This window comes from Priapulus caudatus, unplaced genomic scaffold, assembly GCF_000485595.1.
Source record: "Priapulus caudatus unplaced genomic scaffold, Priapulus_caudatus-5.0.1 Scaffold2317, whole genome shotgun sequence".
In the NCBI taxonomy this organism is placed as follows: domain Eukaryota; kingdom Metazoa; phylum Priapulida; class Priapulimorpha; order Priapulimorphida; family Priapulidae; genus Priapulus; species Priapulus caudatus.
Window position 1 is genome coordinate 12,049 of NW_014579378.1, and position 18,591 is coordinate 30,639.

Genomic DNA, 18,591 nt, shown 5'->3' on the forward strand with positions numbered 1-18,591 from the left:
CCCACAGCGCGCACGCTTGATGACACGCTGTGGCAGTGTGCACTAAGCCCAACCAATTAACCTGCATAATTAATAATTATTATAAATTGTATGTTCGCATACTAATAGTAAGTATATATTAGACTAAAGAACAAATAAATAATAATCTGTATCTGTATCTGTATCAGTGAGTGGGATCTATATATATGAATAGTAGCTCACTACTAGGAAAAAAGAGTAGAAAAACATTAAGAAGTTTGGTAGTAAATACATTTCGCGTTTACTTACCATCATTTTCCGATTGAAACGTTCCAATTGCCTGTGGTAGTAACCAACATTTTATGATAAAAATAAAATTTGCCTAGATAAAATGTTAATATACTGACCGATAGGTGGCGTAGTGGGCAGCTGCCATTACCGTCCTGACGAAAGTAAACAGTTTCCATCACACTTCTGTTACTTCAGGCTTTAGCAAGCATTTAGCCAAGTACTGGTTATTAGTACACCTAAAATGGAACAACAAGTGCTGCTAGGTCTAGGCACTGGTCAACCAGATTTCTTGGCACATTATAGAGCCATATCAAGTAAACTCAAAAAGTACGTTTTAATTGTATAGTAATAACTAATAGTAATATACCAAGAGTGCATAATATAGATCTCTATTATGCACTCTTGAATATACTAATAGTATAAGTAATTATAATCAACCGTTCAGTTTTATTTCAATACTATTACTTGCATTAATAACTAGTTCAGCCACATCATTCACATTGAATCAATCATTCGAATAGTAACCGGGCACCCAAGCTATTGACAAAACTTACCATGGATTGTGTTTTCCAGACGATGGTTAAAGAAGCCCAACGTTGCTGAAGCTAGTGAACAGTTCCGTAAGTTACACCACAGTGTTATATCAGTCGGAGCAACCAGTGATATAGCTCTAGAACTAAAGCCCTTCGCTCTGCCACAGACCTCGGCAGTGCAGCCGCTCGCCAGTGCAGCCGCTTGCCAGTGCAGTCATTCACCTGTGGCAGAGCGAAGGGCTATAGCTCTAGAGCTACTAGCCCGACCAGGCTGTGCAACCGATTGTCTATACAGCCTGACACGCTTCCATACAAAAAACTATCACCTCTGCAGATCTAGATGAATGACTCTGTATATCTCAAATAAAGCTATTCTATTTACCACCTTTAACTTGCCTTGTTTGAAATATGAACATTATCTCACAGTTGTCCTGCTTCTATACTAGAATGTATCTCTTAATTCATGGTATAATCTGCTTAATTCTAATAATTGCATAATTCTCACAGCATATCAACTTTCCAAGCAGCTTTCCACGATTGTTTACCCGCCATGTTTACACTGTGCATGCTCGACGGAAGAGAGACACGGAAAACCCGAAACAGAAAAGACTCGCTAGAAAATACTATAAAAATAGTACAATAGCCGCACGATGGCTCGCACGGCAATTCCACACCAAAGCAAGTGGAACGATGTTTACAAATGTCTGGGCCATTTGTAAAAATCTTAGATTATATGTTCTCGGATGTAGGGGTGGTTTACAAGAAGACCGCACATCATTTAATTTTCCTTGTTTGATCCATTGTGGATTTTAGTCACAGTCGGAATGATACAACATGGTGGCGAATTCATAAATTTGGTTGCATTTGTCTCAAAAAGTTGCTGTAGCCCCATAAGTACCCAGCGCATCGTAGCGCACTGATGGTTACAAGAAAGTGGATGTATGCTGATTCATTTGGTATATCACATGTGAAGTGTTCTTTCGCAAAACTTGGCAAATAAGACAACTACGTGTTTAGCTGCAGCCAATGTTTGAAATGGTCTTCTAACCCTAGCAAGACCGTTTCTTGGAGCTATAGAGCTACCAGTGATAGCACTGGAGCATAAACTCCCTAACAACAGTTGTTAATTGGTGGTAGGGTAGAGATGTAGAAGTAGGATTAGGGTTCGAAATCTGTGTTAGGTTCAGGGTTAGGAATCTAGTGTTATAGAGTGAGTTCTGTTAAATTTGAGTAGTGCGTGTCATAGGTGTTCTACTTTACTGCGATGATTGTATGGTGACAAGCCCCATGTACTATAAATAATAGCAAGGTACGAAATTAGCACCGGCCCACTGGCATATATGCTGGCCGGCGGCAATTATTTGTAGGGCCGGTAACATTGGCAAAACACCGGCCCTCCGAACCGGTGGTTTCAGCCGTGTTAGCGAGTACCTACATTTTTGTTTATAATATAGCAGTAATGAGCAAATGGCCTACATTACTGTTTTACCTGAAGGATATCATGCCATAATTTATCAACAGTAATTCACTACACTACAGTTCAACAGTTGAGTCACAATCTACATTTGTGGATGCTAACTAATTGTGTTGTTTGTCACAGGGCAACTTGCCAAGGCTCAGGAGCATGACTATCCACATTACTCGGCCTTCTCCTGCCTTGCAATGGCCAGGTAAGTTATGTTTAGGCCAAAACAAAATATAGGTGTGGTTACCGTTTCCTGACCGACCCTATTTATTCCCAGCGACCCTAAACATTTTATTGTCAATTTTCTTTAAAGTAAACAAAATTTCAAAAAAATTTCAAAAAAAAAATTTCAAAAATATGAATTGGACAGTTCCTGCTTCAAAAGGCACAACGCACATCCTTCGGACATGGTTCGTAAATAAAATGTTTCAATAAAATAAAATGTTTTCCCTACCTACCTACCCTATTTTTTTCCGGCATGAAACGGTAACCACACCTATATTTTGTTTTGGCCTTATACTGATTCCCCTCTCGAGAGTTGAAATGCGAAAATTTCGGTTTGGTTAAGATGCGGAGGGATATATATAACTAACAAGGAATTTACTGGGGACATGTGGAGGCAAACCAGGTAGGGTAATCAGGGCGGTTTATCACCATAGTATCATGTTTTTCATGTTCTTGGCACTGTGGGAAGTATATGAGGAGCCATATTATTTGTTATCAATGCCATGGTAAAATTCGAGCCCTGCAAGTGTTCCCTAATCGAAAATGCTGGCAGTAACCATGAAATTCAGTCCACAACTTTTCTTGTGCATCCGAAATGTTCAGCACTTGTGCCAACCATTATAAGTCTCATGCCTAGATGTGCTTTCAGTGTCTAGGTTCAGTTCTATAGGTTGGTTTCAGTGTAATTATGCTTGATAGATTATCCCTATTATTTCTGAGCATCTGTGTTTGTGTTATGGTCGGTGTGCGTGCGTGCATGCCACGGGTTGTACTGTTCTGGAAAACCTGGAACGTCCTGGAATTTTAAAATGACAATTTCCAAAGGGAAGTTTTGAAAATTAGGCCAAAGTCCTAAGAAATAGCATGTAACGTAATGTGGCGTAATGTAACGTAATGTGACGTAAAGTCACGATCCAACAACACGAATCGTTCCATTGTTGTAGGGGTGGAGCACACGCTGGAAACGCCCTCAGGGGAGTGCAGCACTAAGCGGCCCCCCCCCCACGATCTTCATTGTTGTAGGTGTGAGCACACGCTGGGAAAACCCTCAGGGGTGAGGTGCAGGCACTAACGTGCCCCCCCCCCAACGACGTTCATTGTTGTAGTGTGACACAACCTGGAAACGCCACAGGGGAGTGCAGGCACTAAAACGTGCCCACCCCCCCACGATCGGTTCATTGTGTAGGTGGAGCAGCACGCTGGGAAACCCTCAGGGTGAGTGCAGGCATAACGAGCCCCCCCGCGCCCAGATCGTCATTAGTTGTAGGTGTGAGCACACGCGGAACCACAGGTGAGGTGCAGGCACTAACGTGCCCCCCGCCACGATCGTTCATTGTTGTAGGTGTGAGCACACGCTGGGAAACCCTCAGGGTGAGGTGCAGGCACTAACGCGCGCGGCACGATCGTTCATTGTTGTAGGTGTGAGCACACGCTGGGAAACCCACAGGGTGAGGTGCAGGCACTAACGTGCCCCCCCCACGATCGTTCATTGTTGTAGGTGTGAGGAAAAAAAACACACGCTGAAACGCCTCAGGGTGAAGGTGCAGCAACTCCCTCACTAACGCGCCCACACGATCGTCATTGTTGTAGGTGTGAGCACACGCTGGGAAACCCTCAGGGTGAGGTGCAGGCACTAACACGTGCCGCACGATCGTTCATGGATGCTGAGCGACTGCAGAAGGAGATCGGCACACTTGGCTTCGAGGAGAACCTTGCTGCTGCAATGAACTGCTACAGTCATGCTATACGGGTGAGCCAATGTGGCATGGTACAGTCTTCAGGAAAAACTTTTTGAGCCACTTGCCCGCCGGACAAGTTTTCTGTAAAATGTACATACCCGAATGACATTCTAGTTGGTTGCATATTTTGTAGGAATATTTTTGGAAGATTGATTAAAGAAGTGCATGTCTTGGGTGTCGTACGCCCGGCTAAATTCTTAGGGTATGAGATGTGCGTGTGTTTGAGAGATGTGAGCTGTGGGTAGGAAACATGAACATATATGAGATATGTATCATGTATGTGCATGAGATGTATGAAGTATGCTATATGAGATGGGCATGAGATATATGAAGTATGTGACATGAGATACTGTCTGCAGGGACTGTATCAGAATTAACACGTTTCCGTTTTTCCGGGATGAGCAGATCAGATGGCGGAATCGAAAATCATTTCCGGCAGAAGTATTTTCTCTCGGTACCTTGTGAATGTCATAATTTTCAGCTCCGTTTTGCACTTGCAGAGTAGCAACGATTACTTAACGATTTTTGTTTAAATGTTTTTCGGTTTCCAGGTGCACAGTGAACACAAGCAGTTTCCACTTGCTGCTGCCCTCTGTAGGGAACTAGGAAATGCACTTAAGGTAACTCATTAAACTACAAACTATCTAAAGCTAAAGCTATCTTGGTTAATTTTTACTCAACCGTGTTGATCAAAACGTATTTGTAGTTGTAGTATTTAATAAGGTATTTGTAGTTTCTGTGTTACATACTGAATTCCTAATCGACTCCTGACAAAAAATCTCAGCAAGTTTAATTGATCAAATGTATATTTAATTCTCATTGTTTACAAAATGAAAAATGACAAGTGTATAACGATCAATTCATCTTTTTCAATTTCATTTGAATTTCAAGAGGCAAATTGACAAGTTTGTAACAATCAAAACATTAGTACTCAAAAAAGTGGATTAGATAAATTTGTAAAAGTACAAGTTTAGTTAAAAAATAATGGTACATTCCGAACTGCGAAACATTGTCATGAGAATTGATTCAAGTGGATGATGCGACCTGATGCTCAACCCCCATGCGTGACCATGCACCCAATTGCGCTCTGATCCTGCATCTTGTGACCCCCTGACTTCACAACCTCCTGACTTATATGTATCAGGAGTAGATAATAGTCGGAATGGAGTGTGACTTCAATAACACAAGGCGCATAATCGTCATTTACTTAGCCTATTAATTGCCTACGATTTACCTCGCGATAATCTCACTGCCAATTCTTGAGCCTCAATCGCTAGGCAACAGTACACTCGCAGGCCTGCATCGTGCCAGCGGATTAAATCGCTATTCCTCGTATACTACCTCGGGCAATGCGGAGATGCAGACTATTAGAAACCATCGTACGCCACGATTTTCCATTCTGCTCTCGCGCAGCGAACAATCGATGCGATCAGAGCCTAGATTATGAAACAAAGAGCAGTACTAACGGTCTCCGGCCGATGCACATGTGGCTCGCTGGGAGATTGCTGCTGCATTGCGTGGGGTGCGTGCGTGGTAACATACAGGTGCATAGAGCTGTATGCCGCCGGTATGCGACGTATAGTAGCTGTATGCCGGGTCAGAATGTATATCTCGGCCGAGTTGTTGCGTCGATGTCCAATCTCGCAGGCGGAGTTCACGCGACTGCATCGCCGGCGTTTAGTAGCTGCCTGGTTTGTTTCAAATTGGGCTCCCCTGATACGCATATTTTGTCGTGCAACAGAATAGAAAATCATGTCGACGTTTTAGTCTGTTCTTCCAAATTGCGGATGTGAGTATAGACGGAAACGATTGTCGACACGCGATGCTAGGCGGATTTAGCTGTCGGTACGATTTGAGCTCAGTTGGTTGCCGTATACGCGTAGGTAATCGTAGGTATTTTAAGGCTGTAAATGACGAATTTCCTTGTTTATTGATCGTCACACTCCAGTCCTTCCCTATTATCTACTCCTGATATGTATCCAGCTTGCCTCACAATCCTGCTCTGACTTTATCACCCTCCTTTCTCTTCATGACCTTCTAACCTCAAAACCTCCTATGACCAAAACCCTCCTATGACCCTGCACCACCCTCGTGTCATTTGAAACTCTTTGACGTCAAGCTCCCCTTTGGAAACCTCCCCATTGAAACCCCCTTTGACTCAAAACCCTCTGTTGACCACCCACGAACCCCCTTTGACCGTCGGAAAAATGGCCCGTCACTTTGACTTCTAATTAGCCCCCCCCCCTCTAGCTCATTGACTCTGTTCTCTAAAGTTATGACACTTCTCTTCTGATTACGTTTATGTTGATTCTCTCTGATCTCCTCGTGACCTTCTCTGACCTTATAATCCCTCCGTCTCTCTCCCGGCAGGAGCTAGGGAAACCACGCGAGGCGATCACGCACTACCAACGCGCCGCAGAGCCTTCAGAAGCAGAACCGCTCGACTGTTCTCGCGTCGCTCTGGCCTCATGGCGGCGTGTTCCAGATCGCGACGCCGGAGACTACGATGGCGCCCTCGCCGTGCTCACCGAGATGGCACAGATCGCCGAGGACCGCGGCCTGTGCGATGTAATGCAGGGTTCGTAGTTCGGGTACTTCTCAGGAGTCTTATGAAGTACTATTTTTGCCCAAAATACAATAAGGTAGCGCTCTGTATAGTTACTGTTATTTTTGTGAAATTCTTTTAGAAAGTCTTAATAGTCCCGTTATTCTTTTTGCAAAGGACAATCTGTTTTATAAGACTGTTCTCGAGCTTAGAGTAAGAATTGTTGCTATTTTTTTTTTTTTTTTGTTTACTAATATAAAGTACTGGGGAATAATGAATCTGCTTGTGCAATTGCTGTATATCAAATATTTTAGTGTACTTTCCTTAATAAGCTCGACGCTAATGGGTGATCATGGATTCGTATTGAAAAAAGTCTGTCATTTTGAGCGCATCTGGATGAAAATAAGGCTATCTATTACTATTGATCACTCAGATTCACCTTAATATGTGTTTCAACATGTGTCCTTACTATCTGTACAGGTCTTGACATCGCTCGGCTGGGCGGCTGGGTCTGTCTGGAAATTCAGGGATGGTTTTCGCGTATGGCGTAACACCACGGGGGCGCATCACACTGCTCTACTTGCATCTGGGTTGTACGGCGCCACACACTTGACCCCGCTTATTTCAGGTTCGTCACACCTGATCTGTTTCACTGGCTTTAAAATTGGTCCAGTTCCTATAATTTTTAAAATGAGTGTAAACTAGCATTGTTTCAAAGACATCGTCTTAGCTTACGCATCGGGAGCGCGTGGGGGCTAGTTGTTAATGCCGGCGATCTGTAACCCTTTCTCGGTCTGTGCATGTTAGTGTGGGAGTGGATGTGATACAGATTAGGCGAGATGTCTGTGCATACTAGAACGGTCTCGCGCGTTTTCACGGTTCAGTAAAAAAGTTTCACATCGCATGCGGTTTTCAAACGAGTTCAGGGATAAAGGCGATATTCAAAACTGCTATCTCAAGAATGATACAAATCTGCACGGCGGCGGGTACGTAACGACGTGCTTCTTGTCCTGCGCCTCATGCAGTTCTATTACTTCTTGTTTTCTCCCGCAGGTGGCGCGGCGGGAAGCCTGATTTGGGCGCGTACTCGGACATGCTCGGGGAGTGTGAAGTGACGCCGATGTGCTGCCCGGATTGGATGCTTTGCTGCGGCGACGCCGGCAGCGCACGCAACCCGCCGCACTTCGCGTCTGCTGGAGGAAGGTACGCGGTGGGTTCGACGCGCGCGAAAGCATGCTGCGCCGCGCTTCCTAGCGACGACCTTCTTCCTCCTGCTGCTAGTCGCTCGTGGTAACGATCGTTTTGCTTGTGCATGTTCTTTTGTCCGTTGTTCTTTATTGCTGATGCACCTTCTCATGTGTTTTGTTTGTCCCATGTCCTCTTATGCTCATGCATCCTCGCATCGTTAGGTAGCAGTCTTCATTTCTTGCATCATATTGCAATGTTTCTGCTACGTGTTGCTCAACGCTGTTGCTGTATAGTCGATAGAAGTTTTGCGTTTCCTTCTTATTTTGGCGTCGCGCTTATATATATATAAAATTAAGTTCACTATTATATCAAAGTGATTAAGTAAATAATATTAATAATAGTTATATTAAAAAAATATAATACATAAGAATAATTAATATAACTGATCACTCACTTTACGTGGTTCTGCCCACTTGTAGTTATAGTGTTCTTGCAACTCCTACTGCTAGTGATGAGGGATTGGTTTTGCTGCTCTTTGGCTGTATATGGGTTTGGTTATTGTTGCTGGATTGCGTTATGCTGCTGGTGAAGCATCACTTGTTCTCATTAATTCCATGGTGTAGTAACAGTCCTGCTGCCTGCTTGTTGCTAGGGGCCTAGTGTCATCTGTATCATTCTCGTCACTTTAGCGGTGTCGGTTCTGCTTCTTGCTTAATGAAGGAATTTGCATTGCTTCTGCCGTTGTACATTGTTAGCGGCAGTGTAGCAAGGTTGTTTATACGGACTTTTTAAGAAACGTTGGCAAGTCATACAGTTTTCTCCAAGGTGGAGGTGGCGACCCGCACTTTCGACACCACGGGTGGGATTATTTAGTAACAGTGCAGCAATCCAGTGCCATGTGTATGTACTTTACTATTGCTAATTATTTTATTAGTGTGTATTATCACCTGGGTGTACCTGTAGATGGCTGCAATCAAGGGATCTCAATGCTCTCCCACTAGCATACAATCAGACCATATCTTCAGGTATAGATTTAAACATAATTCTTAGCTGTTCATTCCTACACTAGAGCTCAATGTTTAAATCTATCGCTGCAACCTGACCACTATTAATATAGCTGTGGATGATGCCATTAGCCCTAGTATATGAGTTATTTATTTTGATGTCATGTATGTGTATATATTAATTCTATCTGGTCATGCATTGTTTATGTTATTGTTTTATCATGGGCCTTCTAAATTTAGTTAGTCCACTCACATCGCGCATGTTAGTAAGTGCTACTAATACAATTCTTTGATATTCTTAAATGAAGCGATTTTATCGCGTAACGTTATTTTCGACATCGATGATAATTTGCAGCGACGTAATTCAGATGTGTCTTTGTCTATTCTGGTTTTCTGCCGCAGGATGCCACCTGTCCTGTACAACAGAGTGGGCTACTGACACAAGCTCGTATCAGAAATGTGAGTCGCAGTAAGGAGTTGTTATGATCAAACAGTAAGTTCTCGTGGCTTGGTTGTATGTTACTTCTTTAATACTATGATATACCTTTCCCCGGCAGTCAAACATGTATGTATATATAAATATATTTGTGTATAAAGGCGTGGGAAAGGAAAGGAATGGAGGGGAGTGGAACGAGAAAGAGAGAGAGAGAGGTGGAAAGAAGAATCCAGTGGCTGCCACGTTTATTTTGACGAAAAAAATTGTGCAGGGAACCAAGGAGCTACATATACCAAACTACACATGCATGGTGCCATTTTGGTGGAAAGATTTGATCTAAGCAAAATATCTAACACAGGCGAATCGGCACACAGGGCAAGATAAATCTTAAAGAACTACTGATAATATCGTTATTAGTGTAATTACTAGTGACAACAGTAGTAGTAAAGCATTCAAGAAGCCATTCAATGTAGTAATGGGATGTATAGGAGGGGGAGAAGCTGGTGGAGGAGGATGAGAGGAAGTTGAGTCAGTGGATGAGAAGGGAGAAGAAGAGGAAGGGGAGAAGCTGGTGGAGGAGGATGAAAGGAAGTTGAGTCAGTAGATGAGAAGGGGGAAGATGAGGAAGGGAGAAGGTAATTGGAGTAGGAAAGGGCTTATTTTTCATAATTATGTACTGATAGTATATACAATTTTGTAAACAATGTTTTATTAGTTATCTTACTCATAATATATTATATAGTTTAGATACTTTAGTCAAAACATCAGCTTTAGCTACATTCCTTTTTGAAATTTACAAATTGATCTTTAAAAATGATCAGAATTGGTTGCTTTTAACATAGCCTGAAAAAAATTCTGGGGGGAGGGGTCTCCCAGACCCCCCCCCCCCCCCGCATGGGCTTTGCGACGGCGGCGTTCACCGTGTGTGCCTCAGGCACACATGATAGCCGCCACTTATGCTATAATAACTGGGTGATCCTACATTTTTCTGCAGTAGCACATTTTGGGAGGCCAGTACAGCCCTGGAATCAAAAGACAGGAGAGTAAGAGAAGAACGAGGGAAACAGAAATAGAGAGAAGGGGAGGAAGAGAGAGAGGGAGAGAGAGGGAGAAAAGGGGGAGGGCTAGAAAGCTCAAGAGATGGAGAGTGAGAGATAGAGATAGAGACAGCGAGAAAAAAAGAATGTGAGGGGGTGGGAGAAGGAGCAGGAGACCTGCTAATGTTTATTATAATGAGATCTAACTTGATACGTTGTGTTTTTCTTGAAATGTGTAAACAACTAGATCACTGTTTATCCTGACCTGGCATGTCAAACGCAAATTTCTTAACATTCTTCTTCAAGATTGATTATTTGTTATCACTACAATCACTGCATAACCCTACTATAATGTACAAATTAATTCTAACATGTATATGTGCAGTTACTGTAAAAAACAAACAATGCAATGTAGTGTGTGGGATGTGTGAATGGATGCACAAACTCAGAATGTTCTCTAGAAGTTATGATTGCAATAAATAAAATGCTATGTAATGTTAAATATATAATGTTCCCGGTAAAAAGGACGTATGTTTTTTTTTCATAGGATTTTTTCTCTTTCTTTTTGCAGCACTTGTATTATGCAGCACATAGTTCAATGGAGTCTCCTAATATACCTCGTAAACACCTTATCCACGCACATGCACACACACCACACACACACACACACACACGCACGCACGCAAGTGTGCGTGCGTACGTGCGAGCGAGCGTGCGTGCGTGTTGGCACTTTGATTCATTAACTTACACCGAACGAAATTGTGTTTAAAATGCTAACTATGCAAAAGTTTGATGATTTCACCCGACTCTGTTCCTCGTGTTTATTGTAGTTATCTAATTTCATGAATTTAAAATTTATTGTAACAGTATGTATATGTGATAATCATCTAAATAAATAAATGAAATAAAATAAATTGCATTGTTGTTAAAAACTAAATATACACACGCTATTCACGTGTATATGATTATTTCAGTGTTTAGGCAGTGTAACACCTACACATATTTCATGCCTGTTGAAGCTTGTGTCCAGGTCACTGCTTGGGTATGCTGATTGTGCATGCATGCGTGCGTGTACCCACGTGTGTGTATTTATGTGTGCGAGCGCACGTGTGTGTGTGTGTGCATGCGTGTGATGAAACTAGAGTGTAGATCGAAGAATCGTAACCCGGAACCGGCTGAGATGGACTCATAGATACGCGTTTCCATTTCCATATTCATGTTTCAACGATTTACATAACAGTTTATTCATTCTTTGTCGCCAAGCCCCGATGCACGATGCCTGATTGACTGCATGAGCAACGCACACGTAACATATATATTTGGACGTGTACAATGTAGTTCACATTTTGAGACCACATCAGAGCATATAAATCAACATATTATATACAACATAAACATAAACAAACGTTGATTTATATGTTCTGACCACATTGTGACGTGGACAATGTATACCACATTATGACGTGTACAATGTATATCACATTTTGATGTGTACAATGTAGACCACATTATGACGTGTACAATGTAGATCACATTGTGACGTGTACAATGTAGACCACATTATGACGTGTACAATGTAGATCACATTGTGACGTGTACAATGTAGATCACATTGTGACGTGTACAATGTAGCTTCAGCCAGTTAGAACCTTTCGTACCTGAGTACTGTTTAATTAATACGCATTACGTGTACACTGCCCGCAAACAGTAACTGATCAAGCAAATAGAGGGCACGTTGTTGCTACGCTTCGTATGTGAATTCCCGCGTCACTTTCTGTACACATGTATCTTTAACTAGCGCTGTCTGGCGTGAAGTCGCCTGAAACAAGGGACCGACAATGGGTCTAATTTCCACGCTAGGAAAACTGTTATCAAAGCAGTCATTAGCCCTTGGATTCGTCTTGATACACTAACCCATTGTCCCAAACTATTGGAAGATTTATTAATAGTCCTTGATGCTTTTAATAGTCCTTGCTTTTTGTCGCAAAGCTGCATCGTGATGCAATGACTGATGACGCTGATATCCCTAATAACACGGTAACATGAACGTGTCTATACTATATCCATTGTACGTCGGTATAAGTAAACATATATTTACGGCAATACTATTCCTACTTTTCACGACTTCGACATCTCAGGATTTTGTGACTGTTACCGCTGTGGGAACGGCCCCAACTGCCGTACTCACGAATGGAAAGTCTTTTATTTAGTTCTATCTTGCATGGTTCATTTTTACTCAACCGTGTTGATTCAAAACGCACTGCTGACGTTTCGCCTCCTATCAGGAGTCTTTCTCAAAGCTGACTGACGTTATCAGTTTTGACCACCAGATGGTGTAGTGGTCAGCAGCTTCACGAACGTCGTTCAACGTCACCTAAAAAATGCAGGCGTGGCATCAACAGTTAGACCGCTTGAAACCTTAAAAACGCATTTGGTACACCCTAAGGACAGAACAGATATACACAACATTACGGACTGTGTCTACAAGATACCGTGTGCAATGTGTGGAAAAAGTTATACTGGAGAAACCAGCCGAAAATTCGAAACCCTCATTAAAGAATATAAAAAGGACGTAGACACCGTAGCTCCCAAATCTTTCACAGGGGCCAAACGAAAACAGTCGGCTACCGAAATAACCAAATCCGCGATCACGGACCACGTAGCGAAGGACAATCACACCATCGATTGGGATAATGCGAAGATCATCGATCGCGAGCCAATCAAAATCAGGCGCTGGATTAAGGAGGCCATCTGGATCCGCAAGACCCAAAGCATCAACCGTGACGAAGGGGGATACAGACTCAGTCACGTGTGGACCAAGCTGTTAACCACTACACCATCTGGTGGTCAAAACTGATAACTTCAGTCAACTTTGAGAAAGCTTCCTGATAGGAGACGAAACGTCAGCAGTGCGTTTTGAATCAACACGGTTGAGTACAAATTAACCAAGATAGATCTATTATCTACCAATCGAATGAACTTATTTAATGACTTTAATTTAGTGTTTTTATCATAAAATTTAGCACGTCGTGTTCTCCCGAACTCATTCGGATTGGCGTCGAACTTGACACTCTTTCGCATGAAATTCTAACCAGGACAAGAATCGTGGCCGGATGTGCATATACACGTCGGCCGTGACGGATTTATTTTTTCAAACTAAAATATCGGCAAAAAGATAAGTGTGGTGGCGCGAGTCGACCATGAAAAAACAAACAGGAACACGAACAACGGTATTTGACGGGTTTATTTACACCTGTTTTACGCTCAACAAGCGTGTTTATCACGCAGATTTTTATTTGCAAACGCAAACCGCCTTGGTGTGTATGTTGACTTCTTAAATACTATGATATACCTTTCCCGCCGCAGTCAAACATGTATGTATATAAATAATATTGTGTAAGCGGGGAACGAGAGAATGGAGGGGTGTTTGAGTGGAAGCGCAAGAAAGAGAAACGGAGAGTGGAAGAAGAATCACAGTGGCCGCCACGTTTATTTTGACGAAAAAAATGTGGCAGGGAACCAAAGGCACCTAACTATACCAAACTACAACATGCATGGCTGCCATTTGGTGGAAAAGATTTGATCTAAAAACAAAATATCTAACACAGGCGAGATCGGCACACAGGCAAGATAAATCTAAAGAACTACTGAAATATCAGTTATTAAGTGTAATTACTAGTGACAACAGTAGTAGTAAAGGCATTCAAGAAGCCATTCAACTGTATAATAGGGATGTATAGGAGGGGAGAAAGCTGGTGGAGCGAGGATGAGAGCGAGTTAGAGTTCATGTGCATGAGAAGCGAAAGAAGAAGGAAGGAGAGAGAGCAGTGGAGGAGGATGAAAGGAAGTTGAGTCAGTAGATGAGAAGGGGGAAGATGAGGAAGGGAGAAGGTAATGGAGTAGGAAAGGGCTTATTTTTCATAAATATGTACTGATAGTATATACAATTTTGTAAACAATGTTTTATTCAGTTATACTATACTCGATAATATAATTATATAGTTTAGCCAATACTTTAGTCAAAACATCAGCTTAGCTACATTCCTTTTTTGAAATTTTTACAAATTGATCTTTAATAAAATGATCAGAATTGGTTGCCTTTAACCATATGGCCTGTATAAAAAATTCTGGGGGGAGGCTCTCCAGAACCCCCCCCCCGCATGGTCTTTGCGACGGCGTGGCGTTTCACCAGAGCGCATGTAGTGCATCCAGCACAATGAGCCGAGCCAACTTATGCATAATATACTGGGTATCCTACATTTTCTGCAAAGTAGCAGCATTCTTGGGAGCCAGTACGACAGGCCTGGCAATCAAAAGACAGGAGAGTAAGAAAGAACGAGGGAAACAGAAATAGAGAGAAGGGGAGGAAGAGGAGAGAAGGAGAGAGAGGGAAGAAAAGGGGGAGGGCTAAATAAGCTCAAGAGATGTGAGAAGTGGATGATAAGATACAGAACAGCGAGAAAAAAAGATGTGAGGGGCGTGGGAAGAAGGAGCAGAGACTACTCTAAATGTTATTATAATGAGAGTCTAACTTGATACGGTTGTTGTTTTTCTTGAAAATGTGTATAACAACTTAGATCACTGTTTTCCTGATCCTGGCAGTCAACGGCAAATTTCTTTAACATTCTTCTTCAAGATTGATTATTTGTTATCACTACAATCACTGCATAACCTACTATAAATGTACAAATTAATTCCTACTTTACGATGTAATAGCAGTTCTGTCAAAAACACACAATGCCGCATGAGTGTGTGGGGAGTTGATGATAGGCACAAACTCAGAATGTCTCATAATTAATTGCCATAAATAAAATGCTATATATAAAGTTAAATATATAATCGTTCCCGCCGTACAAAAGACGTATGTTTTTTTTTCATAGGATTTTTTCCTCTTCTTTTGGCAGCACTTGTATTATCAGCACTATAGTCAATGGAGTCTCTCTATATACCTCGGTAAACACCTTATCCACGCACGATGCACACACACCATCACACACACAACACACACAACGCACGCACGGCAAAAGTTGTCGTGGCTACGTGCGAGCGAGCGTGCGTGCGTGTTGGCACTTTATTCTCATTAACTTACACCGAACGTAAATGTTCGTGTTTAAAATGCTAAACTATGTCAAAAGGTTTGATGATTTCACCCGAACTCTGTTCTCGTGTTTATTGTATTATCAATTTCATGATTTAAAATTATATCACGTAAAAAAGTCTTATTTTGGCCTCCAGAAAAGGTCTTATAAGTCCTTATTTCAACATGTGTCTTACTACTATGAACCCTGGGTATGGCGTAACACCACCGGGGGGCGCCACATGGCTGGTGGCGGCGCCACACTTGACCCGCGATTACGCATCGGAGGCGTGGGGGTAGTTTTTAATGCGGCCGATCTGTAACCCTTTCTCGTCTGTGCATGTAGCTGTGGATGGGATGTGGATACAGATTAGGGATGTGTCATACTAGAACGGTCTGCGCGTTTTCACGGTGTCGTAAACAAGTTTCACATCGATGCGTTTTTCAAACGAGTTCAGGGAAAGGGATTTCAAACTGTTTAAAATGATAACAAAATCGCCACGCGATACGTCACGACGTGCTTCTTGTCCTGCCGCCCCTCATGCAGTTTTCCTATACTTCTTGTTTCTCCCCGCAGGTGGCGCCGGCGGGAAGCCGATGGGCGCGTACTCGGACATGCTCGCGGAGTGTGAGGTGACGCGAGTGCTGCTGTTGATGCTGCTCCGGCCGACGCCGCAGCGCACGCAACCCGCGCACTCGCGTCTGCTGGAGAAGTACGCGTGGGCGAGCGCGGAAGATGCTGCGCCGCCGTTCCTTAGCGACGACCTCTTCCTCCTGCTGCAGTCGCTCGTGGTAACGCATCGTTTTGTTTGTGCATGTTCTTTTGTCCGTGTTATATTATTGCTGATGCACCTTCTCATTGTTTTGTTTGTCCCTGTCCTCTTACTGCTCATGCATCCTCGCATCGTTAGGTAGGTCTTCATTCTGCATCATATTGCAATCGTTCTGCTACGTGTAGCTAAACGCTGTTGCGTATAGTGATAGAAGTTTTGCTTCTTCTTATTGCCCGTGGTTATTATATATAAAAAATAAGAATATAATATAAGAATAAGAATATAATAATATTATATTAAAAATATAATAACATAAGAATAATAATATAACTGATCACTCCACTTTACGTGGTTCTGCCACTTGTAGTTATAGTGTTCTTGCAACTTACCGCTAGTGAAGGGTGGTTTTGCTGCTCTTTGGCCTTTTTGGTTTTGTTGCTGGTTGGTTATGGCTCGTGGTGAAGCATCACTTGTTCTCATTATTCCATTGGTAGTAGTAACAGTCCTGCTGCTGCTTGTTGCTAGGGGCTACGTGTCATCTGTATCATCTCATCACTAGCGGTAGTGGTTCTGCTTCTTGTTATGAAGGGAATTGCATTCTTCTGGTTTACATTGTTAGGGCAGTAGCACATTGTGTTTATATTTTTGAGTTGGAAGTTGACAGTTTTTTACCAATGGGTGGCGCCACTTTCGACACGGTGGGATCATTAGTAACAGCAGCAATCAGTGTCATGATTTACTATTGTAATTAATTTATTAGTGTGTAATTACCTGTGTACTGTAGATGGCCTGCCAATCAAGGGATCTCATTGCTCTCCCACTACTACAAGCAGACCTTCAGTAAGTTTACATATTGCTAGCTTTCATTCCTAACTAAGCAATGTAAATCTATCGCGCAACCCGCACTATTATTATAGCTGTGGATGTGCAACTTAGCCCTAGTATATGAGTTGTTATTTATGTACATGTATGTGTATATATTATCTATCTATCATGCATGTTTTATATTATTGTTTGTCATGCTAATTTAAGTATGTCACTCACATGGCATGTTAGTAAGTGGCTATAATACAATTCTGATTTCTTAAAATGAAGCGATTTTATCGCGTAATTATTCGACATCGATGTAATTTAGCAGGACGTAACTAATGTGTCTTTGTCTATCTGGTTTTCTGCAGGATGCACCTGTCCGTACAACAGAGTGGGCTACTACACAAGCTCGTATCAGAAATGTTGAGTCGCAGTAAGGAGTTGTTATGATCAAACAGTAAGTCCTCGTGGCTTGGTTGTATGTTACTATATATCATATATATTATACTATGATATACCTTTCCCGCAGTCAAACATGTATGTATATAAATAATATTGTGTAGGGGGAAAGGAGAGGAATGGAGGGAGAGTGGAACGAGAAAGAGAAAGGAGAAGTGGAAAGAAGAATCCAGTGGCCGCCACGTTTATTTTGACGAAAAAAATTGTGCAGGAACCAAGAGGCTACCATATACCAAACTACACATGCATGGCTGCCATTTTGGTGGAAAGATTTGATCTAAAGCAAAATATCTAACACAGGCGAATCGGCACACAGGGCAAGATAAATCTAAAGAACTACTGATCAGTTATTAGTGTAATTACTAGTGACAACAGTAGTAGTAAAGCATTCAAGAAGCCATTCAATGTAGTAATAGGGATGTATAGGAGGGGAGAAGCTGGTGGAGGAGGATGAGAGGATAGTGAGTCAGTGGATGAGAAGGAGAAGAAAAGGAAGGGAGAGAGAGGTGGAGAGGATGAAAGGAAGTTGAGTCAGTAGATGAGAAGGGGAAGATGAGGAAGGGAGAAGGTAATGGAGTAGGAAAGGGCTTATTTTTCATAATTATGTACTGATAGTATATACAATTTTGTAAACAATGTTTTATTAGTTATACTTACTCATAATATAATTATATAGTTTAGATACTTTAGTCAAAACATAGACTTTAGCTACATTCCTTTTTTGAAATTTACAAATTGATCTTTAAAAATGATCAGAATTGGTTGCTTTTAAACATAGCCTGAAAAAAATTCTGGGGGAGGGTCTCCAGACCCCCCCCCCCGCATGGCTTTGCGACGGCGGCGTTTCACAGACGTGTGTGCACTTCCAGCACACATGACCACGCCACTTATGCCTATAATAACTGGGTGATCCTACATTTTTCTGCAGTAAGCACATTTTGGAGGCCAGTAACAGGCCTGGAATCAAAAGACAGGAGAGTAAGAGAAGAACGAGGGAAACAGAAATAGAGAGAAGGGGAGGAAGAGAGAGAGGGAGAGAGAGGGAAAAAGG

The 18,591-nt window shown here is 42.2% G+C and overlaps 1 protein-coding gene across 2 annotated transcripts; it reads left to right on the forward strand.

The window, feature by feature from the left end:
- The first annotated feature begins 379 nt into the window (after positions 1 to 379).
- Positions 380 to 17,563, forward strand: LOC106818542 (factor VIII intron 22 protein-like). Of its 2 annotated transcripts, XM_014823243.1 has the most exons (10): positions 380 to 576; positions 823 to 869; positions 2,383 to 2,452; positions 3,815 to 3,848; positions 4,097 to 4,222; positions 4,763 to 4,831; positions 6,582 to 6,769; positions 16,074 to 16,290; positions 17,056 to 17,111; positions 17,450 to 17,563. In XM_014823243.1, exons 1-10 carry the CDS (start codon positions 491 to 493, stop codon positions 17,529 to 17,531), a joined length of 975 nt encoding a protein of 324 aa, XP_014678729.1. In that variant the 5' UTR covers positions 380 to 490; the 3' UTR covers positions 17,532 to 17,563. The 2 variants fall into 2 exon arrangements, with proteins under 2 accessions (XP_014678729.1, XP_014678728.1); XM_014823242.1 differs by lacking the exon at positions 3,815 to 3,848 and having other exon boundaries at positions 4,063 to 4,222.
- Positions 17,564 to 18,591: the final 1,028 nt, after the last annotated feature.